At 42.6% G+C, this 21,395-nt stretch overlaps 1 protein-coding gene across 1 annotated transcript; it reads left to right on the top strand.

Moving 5' to 3' along the window:
• Window positions 1-328: 328 nt before the first annotated feature.
• RGR (retinal G protein coupled receptor) lies at window positions 329-20,701 on the top strand. The gene is made up of 7 exons (XM_013961484.2): window positions 329-407; window positions 4,247-4,403; window positions 6,472-6,593; window positions 16,918-17,071; window positions 17,833-17,950; window positions 19,509-19,622; window positions 20,558-20,701. The coding sequence occupies exons 1-7, from the start codon at window positions 329-331 to the stop codon at window positions 20,699-20,701; spliced, it is 888 nt and encodes a 295-aa protein (XP_013816938.2).
• Window positions 20,702-21,395: the final 694 nt, after the last annotated feature.

Raw genomic sequence — 21,395 nt, 5'->3', positions numbered from 1 at the left:
AGAGTTCTTAATCTTGTCTCTACAAAGACTTCCTGTAATTGCAATGAATGCTTTCATTTTGCTGGTGTCTGAAATACGATTTGCAGGGGAAGGGGGCGTGCGGGTTGATGCTAGCCCCATCATTAATGACATTCTTGCAGGGATTGTAGTGGTGGGAGTAAAAAACCCAAAGCTTTTATATAATAGTGAGCATGTGTCTGCACGTGAGCCGGTCCTTTAAGAAGGAAGCTGCCTTGGGCTAGTGGAAGAAGGGGGATCCAGGGAAAAGGCAGCCCCACAGCTAAAACAGAGTGCAGAGGTTAAATTTATTGGCATTTTGATTGCAAGTATGGTCACTTCATACCTTCTCCCTGAAGGCTTCACTGAATTAGAGGTGTTTGCCATTGGCACTGCCTTGCTGGTGGAAGGTAAGCTCGGTGTGGGACTTCAGCGGAAATAGGATTCTTTTCCCCTTATTATCCAGGGGGAGGTGTTGGGGGGCAGACAAGGAAAATTGGAGAAAATAGCAGCATCTGTGATACACTGACCCAGACCTGTTGTGGTTACTATGGCTACATCAGCAGTACTTCTGGTGAGTAAATCAGGGTGGGCTGCAAGTTGCTTGCAATGAAGATCTGCTCTGTATATAGAGCTGCACTGTGGAGGGGAAATACTTGCTACTTAGGTTTCTTAGCAAGAATTTGGGATGTAAGATTTTGTTGTTGACTTCTAAATGCAATTTTATTTTCTTCAGAGGAAGGATGCTGAACTGACTGATGATCCCTTAATAATATTTGGCTGCTTATTTTGTTGGCTGTGATGGCCGTCTTATAATCAAAGATGATCGGTCCAAAATAGCCTGTTAACTGTTAGCATACATTCAGATTGTTTCGGTAGAGTTGCAATTAATGGCTGCTTGGTAACAGTAAGGAACAGAAATGTACTTGCATGAGATTCGAAAGCTTTCACAGTGTTAAGAAGTGAAATTAGAAGTAGGAGATAGAATTCGTTTAATTTAACCAGTACGGGCTTTTCAATCCATGTGCCACTTTATCGGGACACTGTAACAAAATTGTGCATCTGTATCTACCTGGCAGCTAGCAAAGGCTATGCTTGTAGCCATGAATACATCAGTGTCAGTCACTGGCCTCTGTTCTGGTCCCTTTCATGGACTGGGACCCCATCTCTGCACAACACCACTCAGTCGGGGATGTTGGCATCGCAGGGCTTGACAGCAGAGGAGGAGAAGCCCTAAGTGCTGTCTGAATGGAAACAGTGCTCGTTAGCTCACCCTGTCAGTGCCGAGCATGGGGAGAAAGAAGCCCTCTCCCTACAGGTGAGCACCTCTACTCACTGAAACGGTCCAGCACAAATGAGGGACAGGAGAGCTCTGCTGGGAAGCAGCACCATATCTGCCTGCAGAGCACAGCTGGAGATCTGTGTCAGAAACCCTTCCTTGGAGAAAGGAAAGAAGAAAAAGCTTTTACGTCTGGAAAAAAGGAGAAGAAACAGCTTTTATGGCTGGAAGAAAGTGGCCCAAGAGCCAGTTGCTGCACCGTGGCCTAAAGAGATTGAGAGTTTAGGGCTAAAACTGGCCAAAAGCCATCCAGCCATCTGTAAGGCCTGGTGGGTGGGTCACTGTGTGACTTTGCTCTTCATAATCGGAAAGGGAAGAAGTGGCAGGAGGATGGACACTGGTGGGGATGGTGTCAGCGGAGGGTGACAGCCGAGTTTCTGCATGGGGAATAGCTCGTCTGCAGGCAGCTCACGACCGCCGCCTGGCCCAGCCCCAAGCACCGTGCACCTGCCAGGGCACTGGCGTCTGCCGGTGACTTGTCAGCTGGAAATGAGCACACAGCTCGGCTGCTTTTTTCTCTGGCTGGGAAATAATAACGCTTACTTTTTAATCACACTTCAGTGGCTAGTCGCGGGGCATATCTGCCTTCTAGCTACTGCCAGACAAAACACACATTCCTTACTTTAGTCTTTTCAGAGTTTGTTTTTTCAGCCTAGCCTAGCTTAATACCTGCTTAGAGATGACAAGGATACATAAAATACATTTTATAAACTTTTCAGCTGAACTTTCCAAATCTCAGAGCTGTTTTTGGTATTAATTTTTATGGAGACTTGAGTTAGCTCGTGCTATTTCAACTTGGTTTTCCCTATTTACTGCATAGATACCTAATATCCTTACACTACTGCTAAATTTGCCAGATGGACAGGCGTCCAGTGAACATTTAGAGATACCTTAATCCTGAAGCCCAGTCTATACTTTTTTGGATGACTTAGATGCAGGTTTGTCACTCTTGGCCCTGCTTAAAATGGTGGCTTTACCACAGTAGATAGTGAAGCAACATCAGAGTTCTTGACTGCAAAACTGTTAAGGCAAATTCTCGTAAGCCAGCCTACAGGGCATATTTACAGAAATACGTAAGAAAGTACGTGCACACAGAGACACACAGCATGTTGTGCCACAAGCTGTCAGAAGACAAAAGGATTCAGCTGTTGATGTCCAAGCAAATTACCTGCTGGTAACAGACCTTCGCCTAAAACTATATAAGGTCTAACCTATTTATGTTTTATTAAACAAAGCTAACAGTATGATTGTCGAGTATTTTCTGTAGGGTTTTAGACAGAATGTGCTCAACGGTTTGGCAGTAATACATTATCTTTGTCATCTGACTAGACAGAAGATCAAACTAAATAATTAAAGACTAATTCACCTTCTTAGAGGCTCTGAGGCAAAGGCAATGAACACTTTCTTTTTGCTGCAGTTTGTAAGTGCAGCTTGCAAAAAAGCACGGGGAAGGAAGAAAACCTTTTGGCATTCACTTCATTAAGTGGACACATTTGCTGTGTTAGAAATGGAAATGTGAAGCTTTTTTTTTTTTTAATTTAATAATTTGTCCGCATGCACACTCATGCCAGCCTTTAAGACAGAGGTGTGCAGGGAAGCCTGGACCTTCTAAAAAGAGGGAAAAGCCAGAAAAAAAGTTGATGTAGTAATAACACTTCAGCTCTGCTCTAAATATTGTCACTCCCCCAAAAGGCTTGACTGGATTTGGGAGAGTTGGCAGCAGCTTTATCCTGCAGATGGGAGGTAAGCTGGCATGGAAGAAATAAGAACAGCACATCTCAAATGGCTCCAAATATTCCTCCTGAAAACATTTTGTTATCTGTTGTGTAATGAAAGAAGCACTTCAGCTGTTACTATGGTTATGCCATCAGCCATTAATGCAATTAAAGTGGGCACAGGATTTCTTACTATACAAAATCATCCATCTTATGCAACTGCAGAATTAAGACAACGAGCATAAGTAACTATGCTATTTTACAGAATCAGGAAATATGGATTTTCTTCTCTGCTACATAATTTCTATTTCCAAGAAGAACACAAAGAAAAAGATGTACTGCCTCTCATCTAAGTTAGATTTGGAGATGTGATGTTGAGTCAGAGCCTCATCAGAGCTAAAATAATCCAGGTCATCTTGAAAAGGACATTAAAGGACAAAGCTCGAGTTTAAACCTGTGAAGGATAGGGTTCAGGATAGCATAGCTCCATGCTGGATGAATAAGTGGGGTTATTTGAATGCTCCTCTCTGAGGACTAACATTAACTTACTTTATAAAATCTATCAGGGACTGCTTTTTATAATTAGATTGTTCCTTTCCATGTATAGTCTATTGACGAAGCGCAGTAATAAGATTGAGCTGCTGTGATTGAAGTGCTGTCTAGGTTAACCTTAGGCAGAAGCCTGAAGGGAGGCAGGCTGACTGAAACACGGCTGAGGAATTTCTCTGCTTAACCACAAAAAGCACATTACAACGGATACTAAACACGACCCATTTCTCTACCAAAGACACAGCACAAGAGGTGTGGGCCGGCAGTGCCTGCTGGTTGCTGGCCCCTCTGAAACTGCCTCCTTTGCATCCACCTTGCTCCAACTCATGAGTCCTTCGATGGAACCTGGCAAACAGGTTTCTCTGTCAAGTAAAATACAGAATTAAAAATAAAATAAAACCATTTCTGCTCCACAAGTGGCCACATCCCTGATGCCCTGATGCAGTTCAAAGCTTTGGCTTCAGCTGCCACCCATGACTTTTCCCCTGAAAGTCTTTTATTTACTTGGGTGCAGACACCAGCAACCACTACATGGTAGCTATAAGTTTCCATAGTAATTATTGCTATTTCATTAAAGAAAACAGCAGAACCATTGTCGGTATTTCCCATTTCCAATTGAATCATGCCAAACAATTCTGTTTTTCAGCCCTGCTTGGGTTCTGTCTGAATGGCTTGACAATTATTTCTTTCCGAAAAATCAAAGAACTCCGAACACCCAGTAATCTGCTGGTTCTCAGCATTGCACTGGCTGACTGTGGGATCTGCATCAATGCGTTCATTGCTGCCTTTTCCAGCTTCCTAAGGTATATCTTCTTTTTCCTAAAGGATGCTCAACAGAACCACATAAAATGAACAACTAAAGCCTTAAAGGGTCAAAATTAATTAAGTGATTCTAGCATACCAGCTAACCAACCTTCTCATTCTTTCAATCTTAAAGTGCAAAATAAAACTCTAAACATACATTTCTACCAGGCAGATAAAAAAGTAGACTTTACTACCACTGCCTAGAAGATTAATTATAGGAAATATTTAACCACAGTTTTATCAGTAATTACAGTAAAGCTAGCTGAATAATGTAATACCCACACATTTTCTTTCAGCTAAACCTCCAGATTGACCCCAAAGTTATTTGCAAGCCTTCCTGTTCTTTGTAAACTTTTCCATTAAAGCATTTATTTCAGAAATTTGTGGAAAATGAAAATGCAGACCTATTCTCAAGAGGTTCACATTAGTTATGACACATTTGATTTTCCACATTTTCACAGATGTCAGTCATTTAATCAGGGGACAGAAACAATATGAAGCATTTAAATGAATAATTACAACAAACAACTCAAAAGCAAACCAAATTGCAAAAAACCACACTCTATAAGACAGCTGATGAATAATTCCACCTAAGTAGCATATTTTAAACCTTGAAAATAGCTTTACTAGACAAGAGAAAAACATTTCAAGCCGGAAAGTGACAATTTGCTTCTCTCTTAACAGATATAAAAACATTTTTGCAAGTTAACAAGTCAATAGTCAGCTACAATGAGGCCCTATGCAAGAACTGCTTTACCACAGGTATAGGTCATTCCTGTTCCAGATACTCATGTCTCACTGAAGTCAATAAAGATGCTTTTTCTGAGCTGGAGCTAAGAAGCTAAGGTCAATACATCAAAAATGAACTTGGTTCTAACCTTTCAGAAATTCAGTTTAGCTTCATAGTATATCAGCACCATAATTGCAAAGGGAATAGGAAGTGCAGTAATAATTGTTGGGAAACTTGAACTACCTTTTTCTGTTTTGTATCTTATGCTGCAGTAAGACCCTAGTTCATGACTGGGAACCCCAGGGACATTAGCAATACAGCAGGTCAGTGAAACCATGATAAGACTTCATGTTATCTATCTGAAAGCTGGTGTCCCCCTTTCTAGCCACCAGCTGCTAACATAAATAGCTGCAGATTGTTTGGTATCTGCGATATTGTGGCCATCCACAGGATTGATTTGGTGGGCTCCAAAGGCACTGCAATAGAAATGGGCTCTACAAGACGAGGAGCCTTTGCAGGCCCTTTTCTTTTAAATGGGAGCAGAAGTTACGCAGCCTCCCGGGAAGTCAGCTATCTCCTGTTCAAAGGGATTTCCAGAGATAGTCTCATAATGAATTACACTGGTGTAGTATAAATACATAAAAAAGGAGATTGCTGAAGATTTCTACTTCACAGATAGTCAGCAGCAGTTTACAAACAGAAGAATCATGTTAGACAAAGGCAAAAAGAAAAAAAAAGGCCAAGGCTCTTTGCCATGGGTGACCATGATATTGAAGGTACACGTCAGCAGATGCCTGCTGTGTGAGATCATCTCATATTTCTTTCCATTCTAGGTCTGCAAATACATTTGGAGGCATCAGTCTTGCTATCTGGAGTAATTTTTATTTGTTGTGAGCTTTTGTACTGTGCTCCATGGTGTGCAAAAAAGTGGAACTGTATTCCACTGACTTTGAAAAAGTTTATTACACATTTGCTACTTTCACGTTGACAAATTGGCTACTCCTAGTGGGTGAAGATTTTGAAGGTACAGGTACCTGGAAGAAATGGACCTGGAAGATTTCAATTTAAAAGCCAGCCTTCCCTAACAGATAAATACAGGGTTGTTTTCTTCTCTCCGCAAAAATAGAGCTGTTGTACTATATCAGACACCTTAGCAAGCTAAGTACTGGCAAATACCTGAAGGTGACCACAGTAATGCCTTTCACAGTGGAAACGTTCCTCAGACTGGCAAAGCACATGCACAGGCTATCATTTTTTCCCCCTCCATTAACACAATTTCCAAACAGGTCTTCAGCCGTTTTTACCACTTTCTTAATGCATTCCTTGTTCATTGACAGGTACTGGCCTTATGGCTCTGACGGCTGTCAAATTCATGGATTCCAGGGCTTCCTGACAGCACTAGCCAGCATCAGCTCCAGCGCTGCAGTTGCCTGGGACCGGTACCATCACTATTGCACGAGTAAGCGCTATCGTTTACCTAGCAGCGTTACCCACATCCTGCTAAAAGGCAGCATGCTTAGATTTCAAAGAATCCCAGCAAACACATACTTTATTATCTGCATATTTTATACATATGTCTATATTTGTTCTATCTCTAGTTTGTGAGATAAATAAACTTTCTCTTCAAGGGACCCCTTCCCATACAGGGAACACTAACCAACCCCCCTCAGGATGTTTCCTCTTCCAGAACACCTCCACATCCTGATCCTATTCCAAAGCTTCTGCCTTCTCCGTAAGTAATCATCAGTGTCCCAAACAACATCCGACACCTCATATTAAAGAAAAATCTATGCTCCCTGGGCTTCCATCCAACACCCTGCTTTGTACCAAACAGATCTTCATGCCCATGCAGAGTTTATTGATTCCAGATAAATTCTACGTGGGTGCAGAGTCTGCCTCTACAGACTGTGCAGCTGGATCCGAGCCGAGAGCGCAGCACATCTGCAGCAGTGCTAGAGGGCAGGGAGAAGGCAACAGCCCTGTTACGCAGCATGCAGGTGCTCTGGGGCACAAGCACCACTTCCGAGGGCCAAATTACATCCCAGGCTCCCTTTGGAGACTGGGGTTTAGTACAGTTGTTCCAAAGCAAGGAACAAATTATCTGGAAGCTTCAATAAAAGTGGTGGAGCTTTCTTCAAGCACTGATAGAGGAGGAATATGTTATTTTTCTTCTCTTAGTGAAGGCTGCTTTTTGTTTTTCTTGCAATTTCTGACACCTTAGCTGAACTTAATGAAAATTTAATGTTTGAAAGGGAGATAGACCCAGGAAAATAAATTTCTCTTTTTTATGGCCTTATGAAAACAGATTTTTGAATTAGATGAAAGATAAGGATTTATAGAAATGTTAAAGTACATGGATTTGTAGAGATAGATATGTACTGTCTTTTGTCAGAGAACTATGTCCCAAACTTTGGCGGTGCTGGATTTGTACATGCACTTAAGTGAGTAGGAATTTCTACCAACCTAGACTTCTGAGTTGGATTGGGTGTTTGCAGGGACACGGTTATCCTGAGGCTGTTAGAATTTGTGCTGGGAGCCAAACTGCACACCAACCAGTGCTGTGGCTGGAGAGAACAGGAGAATAACTGTATCCCATTATGGCGGAAGTTAGGAAGCGCAAAAAGAGATGTTGTTATTTGCTGTAAAACAAACTAGCAGTCTTGTAAGCACTGGAACTGGCAAAACCTGCTTTCCTATGAATTTGGTGCACAGGGATGATGCTTTCTTGTGTCTAATTAGATAGGCTCATGCTGCCTGCCGTAAGAGTGCGTTCATGGTGTCTTGCCTCTCCCCAAACACCTTTTTTCACAGTAATTGCAGCTATTTCATATCTGTAAGCTCCCACTTCCCTTTCCAGTTTAGTTCAAAACAGCCAATATTTTCAAAAGTTATTAGGAAAGCACCGAGTGACAAACACATTATTAGGCCCTCATTAGGAATAGGGGAAGAGACAAAACATGCAACAAACTTATTTTGCTGGACTTCCTAGCAGGAAATCTCAGGCAGTAAATGAACATACCATAATCTGAACTGTTTGGCCATTTTCAGCAGTCATGCTGGAGCTCTCCCAGCTGAAGCTGGCAAAGTCCAGGTTCCCAGGAGGATCTGCATCTTTCATGTTTCCTGCTAAAGCCAGGCTCTTTCCAGGGAACCTTGTGTGACAGCACCACTCCCAAAAAACATTTTTTCCTCTTTGCTAGATGTTGACAGATGAATGTGGCCTTCCTTTTCTTGTGCTAAAGCACAAATGCTCAAACCGCTTCACAGAATATTTTCTAAGAAAAAGCATAAAAATTGGCTGGGGAAGAAATTGTTGAGCTGCAGTGTTTCGATCCCATCCTCCCTTAGCATTCACACACATGGCCTTTTAGACTTTGCTTCTGTATGATTAAAGCAGCAAGTGGTAAAACAGACCCAGAGCACACAGAGAACATGTTCAGTCTGATGAACCCATCGAGCACAGAAAGGTTGCCAACGTTTTATTCTGAAACTTTTGTCAAGAATTCAGCTCAGGCAAGGAAATGCTTTTTTCATGCCCATACAAAGGCTCCAAATAACGCAGCCTGCAAGCTCCATCCATACCAAAACCCCTTGGACACTGAAGTACATTTAGAGCTAGAAGAGTATCTACATTTCACAAGACAGCCTGAAAATAAGCATGTCTTTGGAAAGACATTCTGCTCTCTGCAGCATTGACTTTAATGTTTTTGTGTCATGCACTCCTCCAGTCAAGAATGTATTACATTAAAAGCATTGGCAGATGGGCCCTAAGGGCACAAACTTCTCTATTTTGCTCAAATTATTACTTAGTGATAACCAAACAGTACTGCTATTACTGCTATTATCAAACAAAAAGCTAAACAAGAACAGAAGGTTTTAAAAGCTCAAGCTCTGTGGCTATTCCAGTAAGACCAGGGAGTTTCTCATTTCATCCTTCACATGCTGATTGCAAGGAAGATTAAGTTGTATTTCATAGATCTGATATACCATGCCTGCAGGCTACAGTGTGTTCTCAATCCATACATTAAAATCCTGTTACCACAGGTGCGAGCTGCATGCCTATACAGACAGTATGAAACTCCCTTCCCTACAAACAGAGGCATCTATCTTTTATCTTCATCCCAGGAACCTGTACTCTTCCTAGACTCAATTGCATCATCCTCTATAATATTTTCATTATGTTCTACTAGTTTCTGAGAAAGCTTTTGTTGTGGCATTCCTTAACTGATGTTTGATTATCAAGTATCAAGAGATATTTTTGAAAAAGAAAGAGCTGATGAGAATGTGAGGAATTACTATGATGATTAGAAAAAAAAATGGGACTTTTCAACCATTCTGGATGCTAATAACACAAATAATACATTCAGCAACATCCTGAAAATTGACCAAATTCTTGAATTTGGAGGTCAACACAACTCTCAGTGAAGAAGCACTAGCCTAAGGTATATTGATAACAAGACAAGTCACTCATCAAAGAACAGGCTGCTATTGACTGACACATGGAAAAAAACCAATATGACCATCACACATGACAGAAGCTAGAGTTTTAAGACATTTTATTCTTCTCCCTCTACCTTTCTTTCTCCCAGACAATAATTTCATCCCCTTAATGTGGCTTTGATTTAAAATATATATTATGTTAAAACATTACATAGATAGATAGGCATAACATATTATGAAACCTTACTTCAATATGCCACCAGTAAAGAGAGAATGGCTAAAAATCTGAAGTAATCCCATGTTGGTAACCTCACACTGAAATATGTTCAGAATCAGAACAGCAGCATCTGCATTGTACGAGACAGCCTGAACACAGGAATGTCCTACTGGTCATGCCAATTATTTTCTTCCAAAAGCCTGCAAGACCCTACTTTTATAGCAAGGAGGAGAGGACTACAAAAACCTGAGAACATTTACTAGAAGTATGCAATAGGAAGAGAAAAGGCAGGGGAATCTGAGGGGGCTGAATAACTATTTCAATCAACAACAACACAGGAAAACAGATGTTTTTATTTCAAAATTTGATCATTAGGGAGAAAAAAGAGAAAACAGAAGCAGTTTTGACAGCTAATGAAATAAGGGCAAACTCTGAGGGACCTGTCTATCAATAGCCAAGCATTTAGGGCAAAAGATGACATTTCACATCAAAGTACAGACACTGCTAGCTCTGCCTCCCTAGTTATTCACATGGGGAGCAGGGGACGCCCTGGATTATGCCCTTAACGTACCAAGGGAGGAAGGAACCAGTAGTTATAAGAGACTTGGCTGGAGCTTGGGCTTAGACGGCAAGCAGCCGGTGGGAAGAGCAGTGCGGCCAGCTGCCTCGAAGCAGGCAGCCATGTACGAAGGAGACGTCTTTGCTGAAGTTACTTGGATCTAACGAGTGGCTCGTTTTGGCTGAGAGGGGCACGCTGGAGTGAGCGGGCGGTGGGGGGAAGGAGCCAGGTCAGCTGTTTCCTTTCACAACCAAGGTATATGGTTGCAGTTTAAAAAGGAAAGAAAAATTTAGGGGATTTTATACCTGCATCTAAGGATTAGGGGGAAATGGCAAATCTGAAGAGATTTATGTCAGTACTTTTCTCAATATTAGGAAAGGAAAGATGAACAAAACCAGCAGGGATTTCATACGAGCATTCAGTTACAAGAAGTAGAACTGCAGTGAGTTTTATATAACCCTTACCACTCAGGGAAATCTAGGTTGTTTTATCAATATTCACCGACAGAAAACTACCATTTGCTCCAGTTGTAGCTGTCAGCTCTGTCAAATGAGGAATAAGCGCGTACGTCCTGTCACCCTGAGTGCAGCCGTCCTGTCATGCCTTGCACCCACATCGGCGCCTCCCTGCAGAAATGCCAATGTTTATTCAGACCTTTCTGCATTTTCACTGAAGCAGGAGGTAATTGCCAAGACAGTTTTATGACTGCGGAGAACCACAGCAAAAAATTAATAGAGTAAAAAAAAATCCCTTTCTATAGGCATTTTAAAGAGCTGTTTCTAATAACATGCACAAAAGAAGCCATTATGCAGTGCAGCTTTCTTATTCCTACAAAAAATGAACATTTCTGAGCACCAGTGACCGGTGCCTTTAGCACTGCAGATGAAGAAGGTACCAACATGTATTTTAGTTATGACTGATATTTCCCCTTATATAACTTTTTCAGATATTTCCATCTTTGCCAGAATTTGCCAGTTTTAAGTGCTATTTGCCATGCATCATGTCCAGCATGAGCCAGAATGTTCTGGAAAGTTTCAGCTATTACCATTTATCTACTTGCAGGAACGAAGAAACGGGATTTCTTCTTCTCCATCTTAGAAAATCCTGCTGGCCTTTTGTTTGAGAAATTCCTTTTGAACATCAGTCTGAAACCTAGTTGAAAGGTAGCCACTGTGTCAGAGATGTATTTTTTGCTCTTTCTATGAAAATCAGTTTAATACTGGACCAATTTGTAAATCTTCAAAAAAAATCTAAATTCATAAAAGTTTTCAAAGACTGCAGATGGAGCAATAGTATATGATTATGTCACTGAAAACTAGCTAGCATAATCAAAAGGATTATGGTTTTTGTTTATGAGTGACCTCTTTCTGTTACAAAACAGTCTTACAGAAGGTGTTTAAAATCCCCTGTATTAATATTTGACTGTATGAGAAAACAGAAACTTTCCTTCTGATTTTCAAGGAGAGAAAGCCAGAGCCCAAGAGTGATTAGACTTAATAGGGCCAGATTGCCAGCAGAGGGCCCTAATTAAGAATTATATCCTTAAGCATATACTGAACTTAAAACATACACATTTAACTGAATTAGGACCTGCATGACTACTATGTTAAATTTTATCAGGCCAAAAAAAGGCATTTAGAGTAAAGCAAGGACCTATTATGCAGAAGAAAAACTGTTCCCAGCTTGTTCTGGCGCTGCCGTGCCCTCTCAGAGCAGGGCACGCTTTTGCCATGTGGACTGAGCATGAGTCTTTCATCATTCTTGTACCTAAAGTATTTTATCTGGGTTCTCAGTGAAATGTACTCCAGAAAACGGAAATGATATTGAGTTTGTTTCATTTAACTTCCATACGTTTTTGGCCATCTCTTTTTACTATTTCTGATTTGCCATGAAATGCTTTCTGGAGGGCCAACAGGCAGCTGATTTCACCAGCATCCCCCCCCAAAAAAAAATCTCAAGTGCAGCACAGGTAACGCAGAAGGCCCGGGGCAGCAAGCACAAGCAGGGAAGCGTAAGCGTTGCTGCTACGGCATGACTTGTCCCAAGAACAGGGAGAGGGTTGCGTCAGTTCAGCGATTAACCTGTCTGCTGAGCCTCTGGAGTGTTTTTTGTTCCAGTAATAAGCCCCCCAAACAATTATTAGCACTAATCTAGTTCCAAAGTATCTCAAAGTGCTTTACCAGCACTAAACATACCACTGTGCCTTGTGGCCATTTTATTATCCCTGTTTTGCAAAAAGTGGTGTGTCCTCCCACCCCCAGGAAAATTAGTTTTGTAAGCTCTGAATCTCTGTTTTACCAGTTTCTAGTGCCCAAAATGGGATTTCTTAAATGTGAGGACACAGAATATAGGAACCCAGCCTCAGAGCAAGCTTTCCAAACTCTGGCTGCCAAGACTTGCACTGCAGGAGATATGGTTATTACAGTTTCTGATCCTCAGTTTCTGGATTCTCTTGAGGCTGCATCATGTTCCTGACACACTGTCCTTTATTCCACATTTAATAAAAAATGGAATTCCCTAACCTCCATGGAAAAGTAACTAAGAAACTTTTTCTTACAATTTTTATAGAAGAGGTGCAAATCTTGAAGCAAAAGCCCCCCACAATTAAGGAAAAAACTAGCAGAGATACAACTGTTTCAGTTCAGCATTGCAGACCCACTGTCCTCCGCAGACCAGCGAGGCACAGCTCTGCCAGGCGGGAGGACCACCTCACCTGCGTCAGAGAGGTAGTTAAGCCTGGCACACGTAGTTAGGCTGCAGAGCTAAAAGCACTGGGATTTTTTTCCCTAGAGTTTCTTATAGACTGTACTTTCCCAATTAAAAAAGATTTAAAAACACAGAAAACCTCATTAAAATCACTCCTGAGAGAAAATATTTCAAAGTTGCCCTTCAAAGGCAGGCAGGCAGGCCTCCTGATTTTCTCTTCCCCCGCACGTGTGCCTTCGCTGGGCAGCGTGCTCACCCATATCCCCCCGGCCAGGGGAGGTCACAGCAGGGCAGGGCAGTCCCCGCACCCCTCACCTTCCCGGCACGGTGACACGGCTGCTCTCCCCCTTGGTGGCCCCGATGACAGGGCAGGCTAACCAGCTGTGCCCAGCATGGGGGAACACGGACTAGGAGGAAAGACAGGCCATCAAGAGAGCAAAAGTAGGATCCAATTAAATAAGTTTTGCACAGTGATGAGCCACTGGAGCTCTGCTGGTGCCGACACACATCTGCTTGGGGATTTTCAGGCTGGGTATGGCCAACTCAGGAGCCCTCAGTGGCTCAAGAGTTATGCTGCTTAATAACGCACAGTGATCAGGTCAGGACTTAAAATGCCAACAAGGATTTGCACAGTTTGTTAGTCATCAGCCAGGCGTGTGCACTGCAACATTAGTTGTTGTGAAAGACTCGGGAGAGGTGGAGAGCACTGGCAACACGAGGGCTGCCCCGGCTTTTCCATACAAGCTTGACCTCAGATAAGGCAGGATTTCAGAGGCAGCACGTGTCCTCAAAACAAGTTCCCCAGCAGGAAGGAAAATAAGTCAGCAGTTAAAGGCTGTCCAAGCACCTGAACACCAACAGGAGACTCTGCCTTTTGGTTCCTGCAGAGACAGCTGGGGTCACAGGGCGACCAGTGGGAGAAGCGAGATGTCTGTGGGAGGGTCGCCGGCGCGTGGGCCCTGGTTCCCATGCTGCCACGTTCCCCAGCCGCCGCCGCTCGCTGGCCAACCGTGCCCCCCGCCCCCATGCAGGGGCATCGATGCCCCCGCAGGTCTGAGTGTCGCCAGGAGATACCCCGCGCCCGGGGGGACCAGCCTCCCCCCGACCGCAGCAGAGCCTTCGGATGGCAGCCCCGAGCCCCCCTGCCGGCGCGGGCCAGCCAAAGGGCCCCGGGCACGCTCCCCGCGGGGCAGCCCCAGCCTCCCTCGCAGCCCTCTCCTCCCGCCTTCTGCACGTGCGGCCGGCGGCATCGGCCGCTCGCCGGCTTCCTCAGATGTTTCAGCAACACCTTCCAGCGGCTGAGGGCAAATTTTGTCATGACAACGATCCTTCCCTGACATACGAAGACTCCTAAGACGACTGTGTGTGGTTAGGACCCAGTAACGACATACTTCGTAGGTCAGGGCTGACTGTGTTTTGAGACCTTCATGATATTGCAAAACTCCATGAAATAAAAGGATAGAAAGAAAGTAAAGTTTTTGCCACAAGATACCACAATAGATAACTTTTATCTATTTTATGGAACCTGACAAGCTCTCTGGCTCAAAAACAAAAAAAAAGACTTAGTTCATTTTTTCCAGAATATCAGGAGGGCTTACCGCTTACAAAATCATATTCCCAAAGCGATAAAGCTGCTTTTGTCATGAGCTTGGTTTAAAAGAAACAATTCAGATCCAGGTTTCATTGCAGCTGCTTTTGATAATGCCTTTAAAAAGTTGCTAGCATATGTAAAACACAAAACAAACCTGACAGCTTGTGTAATAAGCTTTGTCCTAGTTGAATTTCAAGTTACAGTTGTGTAAAGCTAAGCTACAAGAGCCGCTATTTAGAACACAAATGAAAATGGAAACTTTCAATGAATAACAACACTAACGCTCTTGTTCGAACATATACTTAAATAGGATTCAGTTCTGAAAGGATACATACATATGCTGGGTTTCTTGCTATATAGCTTCTTTGGACTGGGAGGTGAAGAATAATCACAAATTTCTAAAAAGTTTGATAGAGAGTTCTCATCCCCTAAGTCAGTTATGGTCAGCGATGTCATCTACAGTCATATCATGCCAATATTGCAAAACATAATTTGAGCCCTTTCAACCTAAGTATATTTTCTATATAGGAATCATACAAAAGACAGACAATTATTATTAATCATTCTTCATAAATAGTAATTATGCTTTAAATTACTAAAAACATCATCAGATATTCAGTAACTTCCATAATAAAACATACAGTATTTAATAAAATGCATTTTGTTTACTTTTTCCTTAGTATTTAAATTGCAATGTATACAGTATTCTTTCCTAAAACTAATTTTTGAACACTTGCACCAAACATCATTTTTTCAAGACCCCCTTTGATTATTTTTTTTTTTTAATGCCATTCAAATTTTAATTTTTTTCCCTGAAGAACCTCTAGAGAATGAGGAAAAGGACAGAGGCAGATTCCCCTTTCCTGTAAAGGGGCAATTTCATTAAGACACCTATATTATTATCCTTTAAAAATAAATAAAGATAGTACAATCGGAACAGAGCAACCACAGAGTTTGCGGTCTTTCCTGGTGCTGCTACCTTAGGAGGATTGCCAGCCTCCACCACACGCAGCCCCCAGCACGCTGCTGACCCACGAGTGTAGGATTAACCAGACCAGACCAGACCAGAGGACGGGACTGATCTTCTGTCATGCACCCAGCCAACTCCAATCGCTCACCTTTCAAGGAAAAGTCACAACTGGCCCCAATATTCCTGGCCTCCCATTACGACACTACTGTCAAGGGCAGAGGAGAAGATTGCTTCCTAGCCTCAGAGAAAATTACATCGTTATTTCTCTCTAACAGGAGATTTGATTAGAAAGAAGCAGTGGGCAAAGTCACCGTGCTCCTCACTGGTGCAGCCGGCGTCATGGGCTATTCAGCACAAGCATGATAACGAACATTAGCCTCGATAACAAAATTATCCCGGCCTTTTTACACGCGGTCTGCATAGCTAACACAATGTCCTGCTGCAGTGGTGAAGGCTGCCTGCCTTCTCTGTGAAGAAATACTTCCTGTATCTTCCAAAGTTTTCCATCTTTCATTTAATTCATTGACCTATTCCAACGGTATTTTATGGAACTGGATGAGAAGGACACAAGTGATCATTTTTATTATAAAATTATTAAAAAATTACTGATGCTGAGATTCTCATCTCCTAAAGGAGCCTTCCAGGCTAAACAATGATCCTAAGGGCAAAATAATTTTACCAGCAGCATTTTTAGAACAGGATCTGTTGCCAGGATGTGTGTGTATATATATATATATGCACATATATATCAATGAGTAGCATTTTCAGAACAGGATACACATAAAACAAACAGGGGCCCCACTCCTGGAGCAAGCAGGCAGTGGCTGGGAAGTGTGTGCAGAGACACACTTCAGATCAGACTCACACTGTGCAGCAAGGCTCTAATTTTTAAAATACTGTTGTTTTCCATCTCCTTCCCTGTTTTTTCTGCTTTTTGCCTCATCTGAGTCTTTAAACATGTCCCAAAAACATAAGAATGTGTTTGTAACACCAGCTGCATCTCCAGTACGGTACAAAGCTGACCAGTAGTATAGCATTTGTGCAAGTAAAGCACATGAAAACAAAGTATAATTTGCTGCTTCCCCAGAGTCTAAAATCTTCCCTCAAATTTTATGTGAGATTGATTCATCTGAACTCAGGTCAGCTTCAAGCTATAAAACATAGAAACTGTTTATTTCTCACCTAGGCTCAGAGGACAGGTCACTTTGCTTTGGCAATAGACAGCAGGACAGCTTTGTCTCCATATTAAACTGCAATCATTTTCTTTCAGACATTAAGACCCCGCTTTCTCTTTTTGCAGGAAGTAAGCTGCAGTGGAGCACAGCGATCTCAATGGTGGTGTTTGCGTGGCTCTTTGCTGCATTTTGGTCCGTGATGCCCTTGCTGGGGTGGGGTGAATATGACTACGAGCCCCTCCACACCTGCTGCACGTTGGACTACAGCAAAGGAGACAGGTGAGGCGTGCAGGGATCGGGCAGCAGCTTTCCACCAAGCACACGCAGAGGTGCTTGCCAGCAACAAGCAAACCCCAGGGCCTCCTCCACCCGAGCATCCCCAGCCAGCAGCCGTCCCACCAGCTCTCGAGGGAGGGCTGCAGGGAGGACGCCGTACTGACGGGACAGCCCCGCTCCAGCCGCGTGCACCATTTAGTATGGTAACACACCAAAACCTCTACGGAGGGCAGCTGGGCTAGCCCCTGTGCCACCAGCTATTGCCTGCTGCTGTAACAGATCTCCCTCCCTAGCAGTTTGGGGAAAGCACACCTTGAGATGCCCTCAACTGGGGGCAATGCTACACTCAGTGACAGCGGGGACAGCTCCAAATCAGCACCGAGGCAGCTTTCACAGGTCCATGGGGGAAGGCTGGCTTTTGGATTTCTTCTTCGCCCTTGTTCCCTGGCTTTATTTGTCTGGTTATCTGTAAGCTGCATCTTTTATGGGTTTAGTACTCAAAACTCTTTCCAAATAGTTTTGTTCTGATGCATGTATAAGGTCTAGCATTGTTATCTACACTATGCTGTTATCTACGCTGTGTGTTTGTCCCATACACAACAGCATGGCACAACCTAGCTGACCTTCAGAACATGCTGCATCTAAAGCATGTTGACAGGACTGGTTTTGGCAATTTTAAAAATATAAGTTAATATTTACATTAAATTTATGTAGATGCACTGGACAGGAATTAACAGTCTGTTCTTTTTCCTCACCCTTTCCAGAAACTATGTCACATTCCTTTTTGCTCTGTCCATTTTCAATTTCATGATCCCGGGCTTCATCATGCTGTCTGCCTATCAATCCATACATCAAAAGTTCAAGAAAAGCGGGCAGTATAAGGTAAGAAAGCTTCCCCAGTCCCTGCAACTGCCTTGCCAAAAATAGGCTTGCATCTGAGTCAGTCCTCAAAAATCCCCATTCCTTCTCCCCGTTTCTTTCACAGAAGCTTTCTTTCACAGACTTCTGTGCTAACTCCCAGTATTCTTTTGACTAAGGAGAGTAATGCAGCACTGGACGGGCTCCCTCAGAGAGGCTGGGGAAACTCCATCCTCAGAGATTTCCAGATTCAGCTAAGACAAAGCCACAGCCACCCTCACTGAGCAAAAGTCCCCCTTCAAAAAGCAGGCTGGAGTAGCCATCTCCAGGGATCCCCCCAGCCAACACTGCTATGATTCTAGTCACAAGAAAAAACAGTGTATACAGAGTATTTGTTAGTTGCATATCAATATTTACCCAGAGTAGCTTTGCTCAGAAAGGATCTTATTACCTGCTTTCATATGAGCTCTTAGCTTATCACTGAAAAAGTCTTCCAGAACTACAACACCGCAAAGAAATGTCATAGACGCTCAGTGCGGGTCAAAGTGCCTTTATAAATGTGGCATGTTTACACTCTGCTGAGGAAATTCAGAAATCTTTATGAGCCGGAAACAAAGGAATTGTTCTGGCGTGGCAGGTTTATGGGAATGCAATTTGGTGATTATATAACTTGTTTCCTTATGTGCAGCCTATACAGGCTGAGGGCACGGCCCTTGGCTGGCTGGTACAGCCTGACACCTTAACTTCATAAAGACAGTTAATTCTTAAGGAGAATGCTATAATGGCAAAGAGATAGTCAGGCAGACGAATTTGTAGCTGTCTGGAATATACACAAGTCCTCTACATACTTCAACAAGTTTTTATTATAAATCTACTGCTTTTTCAGTGAGTTTACGTAACAGCTTTTGATTTTTTTTCTTTGCCTATTACAGAATATTCTGTAGTTATGCAGACCAGCTATGATGCAGAAAATGTGTAAGCATAAAATATCATTTCCCTATTGATTAATATTTGTAAGGGACTCAGGAACTACTGGCCATGAAAACCATGGATAAGGCCCTAGCATGCAAGGGCACAGGAACCAGACAGGACACAGTGCCCCTGCATTCATTTGTTGCCTTGCTGCAATACTGGCTTCCCACACTTTTGCTGCAAGACCCTGTAAGAAGTCAGCAATATCTCATTCCTTTTCAATCTGTTATTAAACTTGCATACTGCCCTCTGCCCTCAGTAGCTATTAATGACCACAGCTGCTTTGGTTAGCAGATCCACTGATTTAACCACTACAGCATAACTTACTCTGTCAACTCGCTCCAGGAGCAACTGATGCCAGTTCCCAGGGAACAGAGTTTCCTGGCTTACTCCATAGGCAGCCTTTGGGGAAGAGGAAAGAGCACAAACCGTTGGGAAATATATTCCTACGGCTCCATTACTATCAATAGCAAAGCGGGCACGGTACGGTATATTCTACTGGCCAACCCTTTCCTACTAAGGAAGGAATACAACCTCATAGTATGTCCTATCTGCTTATTGCAGTGTGCGGTTGTGAAATAGAAAGGAATTTGTTGCTCTTGTTTTTCAGTTTAATACTGGTTTACCATTGAAGACACTGGTCATTTGCTGGGGTCCCTATTGCCTTTTATGCTTCTATGCAGCAGTTGAAAACGTGATGTTCATTTCACCAAAATACCGAATGGTACGTCAATGCCATCTGAGGGAAGTCAAAAAATGACACTGTTCTTGCTTTCTTCTCTTCATTCCAATAGAACACCACCAAGTTACTCACCAGCAGTTTGAAAGGAGATCATATAGAACAAGCAAATTGTTTCCTCAAAGCATATTATTTATCTACCATTTTAAAGGCAAAATAGCTAAGCACAGTAATACAATAGGCATTAGTCAGTGCTTTTATCAAACAAAAAATTAGGAAGTTTGATTTTTTTCTTCTTCAGCAGTCGATTAGGGAGATCCTTAAGCCTGACCTGCTTCACAGTTTGCAGGAGCTTTTTGTGTCCTTCCCAAAGTCAAGTGCTGACTCAATTTTCAAATTTTGAACAGTTTCATTTCTTTTTCTAATATTTTCCTCTCCTCAGGGAAGTTGCAATTGATAAAGTTACTCTAAAGGTTACACTTTTTTTTTCTCCTTTTTTCTGTAAGTCTTGGCTATACTGAGTCCCAGAGGCAGTCTCAATGTCATACTGAACCTTTCAATTTCTATTCAGTTCTCAAAAATCAGCCTAGTTTCAGGTCACTAAATGCATTAGTGTATTTAGATATTTAGTATCCCACATAAAACGTGTTAGCAATATTTGTCCATTTACCTATCAAAAGGAAGCCATGGCACACCATTCGCACCTCCTAAGCATGCATTGGTATTCAGTCTCAGCTAAAACATCTCAGTTTCAGCAGGCACCGACTGAACTTCTCTCTCCTGGAGACACCCTTTCCTGGGTAAGCGCCACTGACTGACCAAATAGCTTTTAGGGGTCTCATCTCCTTGGGGTAGCAAGCTGCTGCCAAGAGAGAAGCATTTTGTTGGGTAAAGGGAAACTGAACCGAGGCTGAACTACGCCCCAGACCACTGGCTCCTCAGTTGAGTTTGCTGTTAACAAGTATTGCGTCTCACAACAGATTCCTGCCGTTATTGCCAAGAGCGTGCCGACAGCGGATGCCTTCGTGTATGCCCTGGGGAACGAGAACTACAGAGGAGGAATATGGCAGTTCCTCACAGGACAGAAGATTGAGAAAGCAGAGGTTGATAACAAAACTAAATAACCCATTACGACGTTAAGCCAGATTAATGCAGGTACATCACTGAAGGCAAAACAGTAGAGGAAACCATGTGCATTCTCCGATATGTGCACACAAAGGCGGTTCCACATTGGAAAGGCTGTGCACTGGCTACAAGCAACGAAGCACTGAAAGAAAGCCCCACAGATAACTGTTCAAACTATCACAAGCTGCTTGTCAAACAAGCTGCCTTAAGCCTGTGTTGGTTGTTGTCAGTCTCATTTTATATGTTACTGCAAATAAACCGTGTGCTACAAAGCTTTTTTTTTTTTTCCTGGACTAACATAAAAGCTCAGCAAATTAACTAAAGTGGGTATTTGCTTATCCAATGAGGCCTACCCGAATTAATCCGCATGTGGTTTGTCCATATGGTAATGTCTGGATTACTAAAAGATTAAAGGAGTATCCAGAATTATACCACGTGTCTGTATAAATAGCTTGTTCATCTGAGCAATGCATTTTCAATGCACCCGAAATAGGAGTTCCCAAATTTTCAGGATGAATCTGCCTTCCTAATTCAAAATTCAAAACATTTCAGTGGACATAAATAAGGAATATTAGCTTGGCTCCTATTCAAATGAATTAGTGTGCAACATTCAGCTTAGTTGCACGCTAAACTGTATCAGATCTTGCAGCTGCTGCTCACCAGGACAATCAAAAAGCTCACAGTGTATCATTA

Source organism: Apteryx mantelli, chromosome 7, assembly GCF_036417845.1.
Source record: "Apteryx mantelli isolate bAptMan1 chromosome 7, bAptMan1.hap1, whole genome shotgun sequence".
Classification (NCBI taxonomy): domain Eukaryota; kingdom Metazoa; phylum Chordata; class Aves; order Apterygiformes; family Apterygidae; genus Apteryx; species Apteryx mantelli.
The sequence above is the reverse complement of the archived record's forward strand: the minus strand, read 5'-3'. Positions and strand labels throughout refer to the sequence as shown.

Coding starts and splice junctions, on each gene's coding strand:
- RGR (XM_013961484.2), top strand. CDS start 329: ATGGTCACTTCATACCTTCTCCCTGAAGGCTTCACTGAATTAGAGGTG. Junction 408..4,246: donor CACTGCCTTGCTGGTGGAAG/GTAAGCTCGGTG, acceptor TCTGTTTTTCAG/CCCTGCTTGGGTTCTGTCTG. Junction 6,594..16,917: donor GTACCATCACTATTGCACGA/GTAAGCGCTATC, acceptor CTCTTTTTGCAG/GAAGTAAGCTGCAGTGGAGC.